Genomic DNA, 12213 nt, shown 5'->3' on the forward strand with positions numbered 1-12213 from the left:
ACCCCATCTTCTTGACACCCTCCCTTAAGATATTTGTATACATTAAGATCCCCTCTGCCTTCTCTTTTCCAGGCTAAACAGGCCTAGCTTTTAGCTGGGCATGTTTAGCCTGGAAAACAGCCTTTCCTCATAGGGCAGATGCTTCAGTTTTGTAAGCCTCTTTGTAGCCCTGTGCTGGACTCTCTCAAATAGCTGCATGTCTCTTGTGCTGGGGAGCCCAGCACCAGACACAGTACTTGAAATGAGGCCTCATCAGGGCGGAGTAGAGCAGCAGAATCACCTTCCTCAGCCTGCTTCCAGCACCCCAGGATACCATTGGCCTTCTTGACCACAAGAGCACATGGCTGGCTCATGGTCAACTTGTTGTCCACCAGGACTCCCAAGTCCTTCTCCACAGAGCTGCTTTCCAGCAGGTCGATCCGCAACCTGTATAGGGATTATTCCTCTTTAGGTGCAGGACCTTGCCTTTGTTGAACTTCATGAGAGTCCTCTCTGCCCAGCTCTGTAGCCTGTCCAGGTCTCTCTAGCAGCACAGCCCTTGGCTGTATCAGCCATCCCTCCCAGTTGGGTATCCTCAGCAAGCTTGCTGAGGAGACTGTCCCTTCATCCAGGTCATTGATGAATAAGGTGGACAAGACTGGCCCCAGTACTGACCCCTGGGAGACACCACTAGCTACAGACCTCCAACTAGATTCTGAGCTCTACCTTTCAGCCAGTTCCTAATCCACCTCACTGTCCACTTGCCTAACCCACACTTCCTGAGCTTATATAGGAGGATGTTATGGGAGACAGTGCCAAAAGCCTTGATGAAGTCAAGGTAGACAGCATCAAATGCTCTCCAGTTATCTACCCAGCCAGCTTCCCCTTATCTACCCAGCTTCTATTCATTCCATCATAGAAGGCTATCAGACTGGTTAAGCTGGATTTCCCCTTGGTGGATCCATGCTGACTACTCCTGATCACCACCTTTTCCTCCACATGCTTGGAGATGACATCCAGAATGAGCTGTTCCATCACCCTTTGAGGGATGGAGGTGAGGCTGACTGGTCTGTAGTTGCCTGGGTCCTCCTCCTTGCCCCTTTTGAAGACTGGAGTGACACTGGCTTTCTTCCAGTCCTCAGGCACCTCTCCTTCTCCACGACCTTTCAAACGTGATGGAGAGTGGCTTAGCAATAACATCTGCCAGCTCCTCAGCACCTGTGGTTGTATCCCATTGGGGCCTATGGATTTGTGGTGTCAAATTTCCCTAAATGATCTCTAACTTCATTTTCCTTGACTAAGGGGAAGTCTTCCTTTCTTCAGACTTTCCCTTGTCTCCAGAGTCTGGGATTCCTAAGGGCTGGCCTTAGCAGTAAAGACCGAAGCAAAGAAGGCATTTGGGTACCTCTGCCTTCTCTGTGTTCTTCCTCATCAGGTCACCCATTCAGCAGTGGGCCCACCTTTTCCCTAGTCTTCCTTTTGCTATTGATGTATTTGAAGTCCTTGTCCTTGACATCCCTTACCAGATTTAATCCCAAATGGGCCTTAGCCTTTCTTGTTGCATACTTACATACTCTCGACAACATTTCTTTACAATATCTGTATATTTCTCCCTGCATGCTCCTGACAACATCCATATATTCCTTGCCTCATTTAAGTGATGTGGATCCCCTCTCTCCTCATCAGTTGTTGATCTTCATACAGGGTTGCATGATCATAGAAACCAAAGCCTTGTTGCCAACACCAGTGGTGCAGCCAGTTGTTAATTTGGAAAATCCATCTTCTACTCCTCCCATCCTTCCCCCTTATTGGCAGGATTGAGGAGAAAATGACCTGAGCTCCCAGATCCTTAACCATTATCCCCACAGCTCTGAAACTGTCTGATGTTTTCTAGTTTATTACCTTAAAGAGCATGGATTGAAGCAGTAGTTACAATTGCTCAGCCTTCCTCCTCTCAAGAGCTGTTTGTTCCTCTCTTTCTGCCTCATCCCAGGTAGTGGACAAGTGGTACAAGAGCAATGATGAGGAGTCATTTACTCTTGCACGCATGCTAATCCGAGAGGAAGGACTATTGTGTGGTAAGAGCAAATGTTAATCCTTTGGGGTTCTCGGAGTGTGTGGGAGGATGAGGCTTTGTGTAAGTCAGAGAGATCTCTTTGCAGTTCAGAAGCAGTCTTTCTCAACCTGGTTTCCTGTACTGGCATCCTCTCTTCTCTTTTGCCCTGTCTCTTTCTCTTTGTCATTTTCCTTAAGATATTTGACAGTTTTGTCTCAGATCTGTATTTTTCACAGGTGGCAGCTCAGGCAGTGCCATGTCTGTAGCTGTGAAGGCAGCCAAAGAACTGAAGGAAGGTCAGCGCTGTGTTGTTATGTTTCCTGACTCTATCAGGAACTACATGTAAGAACCTACTTGTTTCCTGCAGGAGGAGGCAGAGGAAGCAGTCCCTCACACCTCCTTACAACAGTGGCAAGTTGAATACGCATCTCAAAGCACCTAGTTACCAAAGCAACAAATGTGTTCTAGGCACAACTTCTGAAGTATCTAGAAAGGGTCTGACATGGTGTAGGCAAGAGCTCAGCCCTGCAAAAGCAGAGCTCCTTGTATGTGGCTTTGGTATCTAACCATCATTGGTTAATCAGTTAGATTAGTTGACATCCCCCTGGAAAAAATTTGCTTCCAAGCTTTTCCTTTATTGGGGACCATTAATGCCATCCCATTTCTGGAAGGGTCTCTTTAAAGGCTGTTGTCTGCTCTTTTTGCATGTGATGACAGCTCGACACTGCAGTACTGTAGCAGCAGCCAGTGTTGGTGTGAGTTTGCAGGTGGTGGAATGACAGCTTTGAGCTGTGTTGTGAGGAAATTCCTCTCTTGCCATTCTGAACATATCCCTAAACATGTCTTTAGCTGTGCTTCATGACTGTTGTTACATCCAACACAATGCCAGATGACTTTAGAAGCTGCAGAAAGATCTTGGCTGAGTACAGGTTGGCGCTTCTTCATTCCAGGCTGTCTTTATACTGTATTGCAAGGGAGTGATGTAGTTGAAGCTTTGTATCCTATGGGATTCCTCTTTCTTCCTATGAGGATTTCATCTCCATATCCCTGGCTGGTAAGCTTGGACAGCAAATGCAGTATATTCTTAAGTTACATTTTAGTTGTTAGTCATAGTGGTCTGTGCAGTTGTCTTGGTTGATACTGTTTTTGCTGTTCTTAAATTGTTAGTCCACTAATGAGCTCTTCACTTCCTGATGCTTTCTAGGTCCAAGTTCTTGAGTGACAAATGGATGATTCAGAAAGGATTCATGAAAGAAGAGGACCTTGTGAAAAAACCTTGGTAAACATGTCAGATCCATTTGGATTTTTGAGTTTATTTCGTTGTCATTGTGGCAGTTTTTAATTTAAAGATCATTAGAAATTGTGCCATTTCCTTTATTTTAGCTAATCTTCTGTGTTGTTGTGTCAGTATTTAATTACAATCAAATCTGCTTAAATGAATTCAATTCCTTTTTCCTTGAGTTGTGTGGTAGCAGAAAAGACTTAATGATTTTGAATGAAAATGGTCATATCTGAAATGAAAAAGTAGAATTCCCTGGATATTACAAAGATGAGAGGTCTTTGATGCAAAGCATTACAGCTGTACATGGCTGAAGGAGGACCTTCCCTAAAACTGCTACCCACAGTGACTCTAAATATGGCTAGCTTCTTGAGCAGAAGCCCAGAATTTTCTGTCTAAGATAGAAATAATGAAACTAGGGAAACTAATACCTTCCAGTAACCATGTTCTGTTCTAGGATATAGATTAAATGAGAAGATTTTCAGTCATAACATGTCTTCACACCTGGATGACTGATGTTGGAGAGAACTTGAAAGCTTTAAAGTTTAATTGTGGCTGATTCCTGACTTTGGAGCATCTTGTCATTCCTCTAGTGTTGAAGGCCATGGGATGTGAGCTACTGATTCTGTTCTCCCCCTAAGACTTGCTTGGTTTTATGTTTGGTTTTGTCTCTAGGTGGTGGAATGTCAGCGTTCAGGAATTAAGCCTCTCAGCTCCCCTGACTGTGCTTCCAACGGTTACCTGTGCAAAGACAATTGAAATCCTCCGAGAAAAAGGATTCGACCAGGTACCAGTTGTTGATGAATCTGGGTATGTCCATATACATATACAAATATATATTATATATTGCTATCACACATGTATATTGCTTCACTCACCAGGCCCTAAGGGATGTCTTTAAATCCTTACTAGAAGCATAATATTCCTTCTGTTATCTAGCTTTTTTCAGATAATGGCTTGCTGTCTGAAACGTGGTTCAGAAATGTTACCTTAAACATACCAATGCTGGACTCTTAATATGCTATAATTTCTAATATATTTCTAATGATACATTGAATATATCATCATAATTGCTTCAGGGGTATTTTCATTTTTTAGTAGTAGCTGCTTAACTTACCAGAGCAAAAATTCACATTTAAAACAAAGCCTCAGAGCTATCCATCTCCGCATAACTTTCACCTAGCTTGTTCAGAATGTTTTGCTATAGTGCAATGAGGCAGTAACTGCTACTGGAGTCTCCCAGCAGACTGACACGCTTTGGTACCCTGTGGGTTCCTTGTAGGACAGAGTGAAGAATGAACAGAGTTTGCTTGGTTTTTCTCTGGTCACAGTGCCAATGCAAGGGATTAATAAGCCTCTGTAGCATACTTCTAAGGAAAAGGAGAACAAGCAAAATTGCAAAGAGCATATCTCTGGCCCTGCTGGACCTTGTAAAAGGATAGTTGAAGGCACAAAACCTGAGGTCTGCTTTTCATAAAGTTGCTGATTGCAAGAAGCTCTCTGATTTGTGAGAGCTGGAAATACAAGGAGCTTGACTTGCAGAAGAGCTTGGCACCTGCAGCACTTGCTGACATCTGTGTTTCTCCAGCACTTCCTAGAATTTGACTCTAGGAATCTCCTGTAAGGGGTACAAAATCCAGGTATATCCCAAGTAATGTTGCTTTATGCTATGAAGCATCTGAATCAACTTGTTCAGGCTCATGAGAATGGATGCTTTTATCTCCAGGAATAGCTTGCATTGTTTAACCATATCTCCTCTTGTCCTTCCACAGGGTGATTTTGGGCATGGTTACCCTGGGTAACATGTTATCTTCACTGCTTGCTGGAAAAGTCCACCCTTCAGATGAAGTTAGCAAAGTAATCTACAAGCAATTCAAACAGGTAAATGTATTCTGCAATTTCCAGTTCTCTGGTTTGAAGTACTGTGATATTCTAGCATTACAATGGCATCAGGTTGGATGAGATTTACACCGGACCATACAGAATAGCTGTTACTGAGCACAGACGTAGCACGAAACTCTATCCCATACCACTGAATAGCTCCCAGGTTTGTGCTCTGGCTCTACATTGGGCTCTTCCATTACTTCAGCAGGCTTTCTTCTGGTATTCCTGTCTTCTCTCTCCCCCAAACCTCTGTGCAAAGCTAGGCAATGTGAATATCCAAAGGGAAGAAACAGATGTTGAAACAGCTCTTATTAACTCATTCCTATATCAGGTAAAACAGGCGAGTGTTTGCCTTTTGTATCAGACTCCTTGCTGAAACGGGGATGGCTAGTGAAAACTGATGTTGTCAAGATAGGTGAAGCTTTGTTAGCTAATTTTACATGTCCATCCACTGTGGTGTGCCAGGATATCACTAAACTTCCCAGCTGTGTGGCAAGTATTATTTGCTGCTTTTTTGCTTCGTTTACAGGAAAATTTTTAGCATGGAATGTTAGATCTAGCTTTCACTAGATACCGTGTTTCAACACTAAAAATAAATGAAGTCCAATATTCAGGAAGTATATGTAATACTCCTGTTTAATCTACCAGATCTCTGAAATTGAGAGGGAATGCAAATTCTTTGTAGATGAAATACAAATATATTTTTTCTTTCACAGACAGATAATCAAGCGTCAGGTGAAAATGTGGTGCGTAACAAAGCTGTCTAGCTCTTCTCCCTTACTTGGACACTTTAAGAGTTTCTGGGGCTGGCGTGGTACAATCACTTTGGTAGCTAGAGTGGTGTTAGTTATAGTAGCCAATTCTCTGCACTTCTGAGGCTGTGGGTTTTTTCTATGGACAGCTTGAATTACCTCATGCTTCTTCTTTAAAGAACAGTTGAAACATCCCTTTTCTCTTCAACATTGATGTTCCTTGGCAGCGGTGGAGGAAGAATGACATGACACAGTGGTATTGCTAACATGCCAATTAGAAGTATCATTCACTGGTTATTTTTCATTTGAAATGATGATTTAATGGAGAAATGTGGTTAAATGCACATAACCTCAAGCTTTATGGCTTTTTGCTTTTCTTCCCACTTTGGTCAAGCTAATTTTAATCTCCAAAAAGAGGTCCTTCTCCACTGTGAATATTGTGGACATCGAGCCTTGCATTGTTTAGCAAAGAGCTAAATTGTTCAGGGCACTGGCCAAAGCCGTGCCACCCTTTGCCTGACCCGTAAGCCTACGGACTGATATTTGTCTGAGCTACAGACTGCTTATCCTTTAAATGCAGGTTACTGGGTATCTTCCTTTTGATCTCCTGTAGTTCAGAATATGGAAACCAGAGCTATGTTTTCCAGCTTAGCTGCACTGTTCATGCTGCCAAATGCGTGTTTTTTTTTTCTCAGTCACAAGCTGAGCTCACTACAGGGTAGAAGCTTTTTTAATCTTTAGTGCAAAATTCCTTGCTGTAAACTCAGAGTACCCTGAATAATACTCATTGATGCTTTTAAAATCAGTTAAAGCTTGTAGGAAAAGTTTTATGCGTACTTTCAAATGCTTTCAGCAGGTGATTAGCGAAGTGTTTCAGAAGGACCTATATTCCATCTATAGATCCAGTGCAAGGTGTCGTCTTGTTCAATTCTAATATTAACCTGCTTCACTGAAAATTCCTGATTCAGAGTTTTTTTGACTTGTACCTCAATAGTGTTAGCTGAGTATTCTTCACCCTTGGTTTTGTGTTTTGGCTTATTTGGGCTTTTCTGTTCCCCTACTACTTTTTCAAATTATATTTACTTCCACAGTGATTTGCAACTTGATTTGTTCACTCTTCCTACAGTCTTGCTAGAGCAAAATCAGTTGAGTATAATCTTGAGGTTTATGGTAACTTCTTGTGTTAGATACAACACTCATTTTCATAGTCTTTCCTCAAAAGTATTTTGTTAATGTTTTTCATTACAACTCTGAAAACATGCTGGAGAATTTCATGTGTGGACTCACTTTTTTGTTCAGTTCTCTAAAAATTAGAAGCAACAAACTCCTATCTTTCAATTGAACTTTGATTTGTTAGTGTTTCACAGTACACAGGATGTTAGCAGTGGATAAATACTAGTGCATCATTTTTTTTAATACTACATTGAGTGAATGGGGTTATTTACCACCAAGTATATACAGGACTTTTTTAAGTTTTGTAACTCTCTGTTTTTAGATTAACCTGCAAGACAACTTGGGGAAACTTTCTCATATCCTGGAAATAGATCACTTTGCTCTAGTGGTCCATGAACAGATTCAATGTGAGTACTACTCCTTGCAAAATGTATTCTTTATATGAACAGTAATAAGAAGCAAACATGAGTGTATGAACAAATGTTTGAAGAAGCCAAATCCTTTGTGTGTGTGTGTAGCTATGTGCTACTGCCAGTAGTCAGACCACTGCAATTCTTGTGGTGTAATTGTTCAATCTGTTAACCCCATACACTGTAGTGCTCTTGGAGCAAGTCACTCCTCAAGGGCAACAGGATGACTGAGTCCAGACTACTGTGTGCAGTGAATGATGTGCAAAACCTTGCAGCAGTCAGCTTATGAATACAATACAAATGATTTTGCCCCTCTTTAGACCTATCATACAATTTCCAGCAGTTTCACGACAGTGGATGTCCCAGGCTAACTAAACTTCAATTTTTTTCTCTTTTCAAAGCAAAATCTTTTCAGCTTCATGAAGTGCAGTAAAAGCTATATGTCAACACTGACATCACCTTCTCAAGTTCCTGTTTATCTTGTATTTAAACTAACTAAACTCCTCTTGGCTCAATAGTTGAGTTTTTTTTTCCAAGCTCTGCTTTTCTTAATCCTTCTCAAAACTCTTTACATTGCTTCCTCTATGAACTGGAAATGACTAAACTGCTGAAAGCTCAATATATGCAGTGTGGCATTTTTTCACTTTATCTTCCTCTTAGACTATCTTAAATTAGAAACACTGAAAGTAGACTAAAACCAGCTGTCAAACGTGACAGCTAAATTTAGCTGACAAATCTCAAAATTGTAATGGTAAATGAAGAATCTTCATCAAAATTTGAGTTTGTCCCTAATGGATTCCATAAGGATCTGTTCTTGACCTTCTGCTCTCTAACAATTCATTTCTATTTAATTGATGGTCTAGAAGAAAACCTAGAATCCCCCTAAGTTTGCAGTGAAGCAAAGATTGAAGAAGCAGTAAATAATGAAATTCAGGGCAATCTAGATTGCTGAACAAACTGGGTACAAGTAGACCAAGTGTCTTTATACAGCCAGATTGGAGGAACAAGGAACTTAGACCATAGATAAAGGGTCAGAGTACTTGGTTCCTAGGTCAAAGACCTTATGGTCACAATGAAAAATTACATAAGTTTCATTCAGCAATGCTCAGATAGTTAATAAGGTTCTTGGATTTAAATGGGAGGATGCTGTATTAAGTTTTCATAGTAACTCTGTATGTGGCAATGGCATAGGAGGATGGTAATACCATATGTCCTATTCTAGTGGTTCCTGGTTCGAACAGTACTTTCAAGTTACAGAAGTTTCAAGCAGAGAAACAACTAAGATGCACTAGAAAATGCTTTAGTAGCAAGGGTTTGAAAAGTTGAATCAACCTGTGTAACAAAGTTAAGGACTGACTTTACCTCCCTATAAGAACAGAAGTTAGAGCAAGAGTTCATTGAACAAGTAGGTGCCATTCAGATGCATAACAAGAGCCAGTGACTGGAAGCTGAACACATTTGGATCAGTAGTAATGTTTTTGTAAATAATAGGGAGAGTAATACTGTGGAACGATTTGCCAGGGCTTTCAGTAGAGTCTCTAGCAATCTTTAGAGGTCATTCTAAATGATACAGGAGCAGCTCTTGCCTTAAGGACAGTGAGGTCTATCCCTACCAGAACTTTTATAAACCTCACCAAGTTTCTTTTTCTGTTTTTTCTGAATAGTGGCATGCAGTGGCAGCATTGTGCAATGATTAAGAGAACTGTCTCAAACAACAATGATAGAGGTTATTCATTATCAAGATAATACTTTGAGACTTTTTAGTTCTTTGCTGGCAAACAGATGAAAATGACCGTTGCTGTTGTGAAAATTGTCATGGGAGAATGGCAACCCATGCCCATTTTACCATATGGGAGAGACTTGTCACAACATGCAACAAACTTACTGACAGAGTGTGCACACACCTGCACACTTTTACTAACATTTCAGTGAGCTATAGTGTTGTTCATCCACATTAGCAGTGATTTTTTTTCAGCGGGGATTTTGCTAGCTATCCTCATGGTGGCTGAGGCAGGCATGTGGCAGCTTGGGCTGAGCATAGAAAGGGATACACAGGAGAAAGTTACAGGGTTCTTCAAAGGTGATAGCTATTTTACTGGTTTTCCAATGTAAAGCAAGTAAATATTCTCATCTTGCTAGTATTATCTTGATAATGAATAATTACTTTCTTGCTCTCTACAGTATTGTTCTAATAGAGGTATTGTTAAACCTCTGTTGTATAGTATATATGATATGTGTACATACCCAAGTGTATGTACATATGTATGGCTTTCTGTTGACCTCTCCTGCCAGCTAAAAGCCATTACAGCCACCACTGAAGCATTGTATGCTCTAGTTAAACAAGTACATGCTTAAAAGTTCACAGGGCTGTGGTAGGATTATTAGCTACAGCCCCTCTAGGTCTTTACTGGAGGGGAAAAAATTACATGTTGCTGCACTAATCAGTAATACTGAATTTAATACCTAATGTTGTTATCACAGTAATTTGGATTTTGTCCTTTCTGCTGCTGCATTGTGCCCTGTCAGAGAGAATTCACCTGTTTGCCTAAAGTCAGTTCTTCCTGTATGGAGGTCCTTCTGCAGATTCTAAATCCTTACTACTCTAAAAAATGGTATGCAAAGAAGTCACCATTTTACTCTTTTCACCACACTAAATACATCTTAATGCTAACATGTAACCATATGAAGGAAGTACTTTGTGTAGAGATGTTGAATTAACATGTACTTGTCAAAGGCACAGAACAAGGAAGGCATCACAGCCTAATCTGGTGTCAACAGTACACCTGGTACCTCAGTGAGAACTACCTCAGTGAGAACCAGTGATTTCTATTTATTTTTCTTCGATAGAAAGGAGAATGTAAGTGATGGACCCATGTCTTTCCCATAATGTTTCAGTTTCTATATCCCTTTTCTATCCCTGTTCTTTAGAGTAGCCTTTCTGAATGATAGTTCTTGCCATTTCATGTTGACTGTCAATCAAGATGACATCTGGGTTCCACCAGAGTATACAAGTCATCAATGATATCTAACTCTGCCAATGTGCTCTGGTGTTCAAAGCTGTGATAGCTTGCGCTACTGGTCTTATGAACAGTACTGTTGAAATGAAATGGTGTGTCTTTGTTCCTCCTAAAGACAGAACCCCCTCTTGTCTTTTTATGTAGATCACACTGATGGTTCTTCGAGTAAGCGGCAAATGGTGTTTGGCATTGTTACAGCTATTGACCTGCTTAACTTTGTGACTGCACGAGAACGGGAAAGAAACTCCAACTAAAATCAAGTAACAACCTGGAGCCTCTTCAACAACACTTTGCAATCTCTTACAAAGAATCACTTTTTTCTTCTTAGATAGCATAGTCTGCTGCTAGGGTGAGCGGATTTTGTTTTAATTCTGAAAATAAGCATAACTATCCTTGTGTCAGCTATATAACTAGCACATTTTACAGTATTGCACAGCTGCTGAGGGTTCATTTCTTAACAAGAAACATTGTGTAACCTGATTAAGAAAAACTTATTTTTTTAACCTATGTATGTATACGTATACATGTAAGAATATTAACTGGTGTGTTCATCTGTTATGTTTAAAGTCTGGCCTTCCAAAACATTGTTTCAGATTCATTAAAGTTGATGAAGAAAAGTTAGTAAAGCAGAGGCCCAAGAGAGCTCTGAAAAGGTTAGACAATAGCTGTGTGAAGACAATTGTCAGGGCTTAGGGTGTGGAAAGAAGGGAAGTATTTTTTTTTCATGACATCAATGCAAACAACACAGGAGAAAATCCTGAGGGCTGGATTTAAGGTTTGTTTCAACAAGGTGCTCTAAATGGACTTGACAGTGAATGACAAACAAGTGACTATTTTAAACAGAACACTAGCTTTTACTGTGAAGACTGATTTTTTTTTTCCTTGATTGTACCTTGATAAGTAAGCACAAACAAAATTAAATCAGATCAAACTTCCTGCCTGAATGTTAATATTTGTTGATCATGCTGTGTTATATGTAATACCTTCTGCTTTCCCGCCAACTTTTGTCTTAAAGTTCTTTTGTTTATGCCTGTTCTACAAAAGCTAAAGCTAATCCATCAATAGCTGTGAAGTATTTAAGTCCTGTTCAGGTGCTCCTGAACTGTAGCTTCTCATCCCAGAAGAAAATCTATTACTTGAATTCACTGTAGCCAAGCTTGGAAGTAACTGGTCAACATGGTATGGGCTTGATCTGTCGTAAGCACAAGAGTAACTGTGCAGTAGGTATGTGTAACTACAAATTTTTACTACTTCCAGAACTATCTGGATTTTCAGTTATATTTGGCATAGGTAGGCATGGCAGAGATCGGCACTAGCAGCCTGATCTACACACTACTGTGTTCAAGCTACCAGTTCCTGTTAGTTGGTGGTAATGAAGGGTGGAATCACCATATGGTCAAAAGAGAAAAGTCGTCATACTTCATCTTAATGCTTTAATTCTCCTTTTCTAACTGGCCTTTTTTCCCCAGAGACAAAGCTTTTGGTCAGCAGAAGTGACACCTCTTAGTCTGTCTTTTCACTGAAGTAGAAAAATTCTGTTTAGGTTGGGAGTATTGTTGGTAGGATAGTGAGGTTAAAAAAAGGCTCAAAGTGGAAGCTGAGAGTCAGCTAGAGAAAAACAAAGTTTTATTTAAAAATCAGTTACTACTCTCTATGCCCTGCA

At 40.4% G+C, this 12213-nt stretch overlaps 1 protein-coding gene across 3 annotated transcripts in view; it reads left to right on the forward strand.

The window, feature by feature from the left end:
* LOC146599809 (cystathionine beta-synthase-like protein) overlaps nt 1-11485 on the forward strand; it is a 30066-nt gene extending 18581 nt beyond the window's left edge. For all 3 annotated transcript variants that reach the window (XM_085297941.1, XM_085297942.1, XM_085297943.1), the window contains 7 exons: nt 1973-2057; nt 2272-2377; nt 3240-3314; nt 3990-4124; nt 5087-5195; nt 7446-7530; nt 10695-11485. In XM_085297941.1, coding sequence (XP_085154067.1) covers nt 1973-2057; nt 2272-2377; nt 3240-3314; nt 3990-4124; nt 5087-5195; nt 7446-7530; nt 10695-10804 — 705 coding nt within the window. In that variant the 3' untranslated portion in view covers nt 10805-11485. The remainder of the gene's footprint in view (nt 1-1972; nt 2058-2271; nt 2378-3239; nt 3315-3989; nt 4125-5086; nt 5196-7445; nt 7531-10694) is intronic.
* Nucleotides 11486-12213: the final 728 nt, after the last annotated feature.

This window comes from Rhea americana, unplaced genomic scaffold, assembly GCF_003343005.1.
Source record: "Rhea americana isolate MKP2758 unplaced genomic scaffold, rheAme1 scaffold_132, whole genome shotgun sequence".
Classification (NCBI taxonomy): domain Eukaryota; kingdom Metazoa; phylum Chordata; class Aves; order Rheiformes; family Rheidae; genus Rhea; species Rhea americana.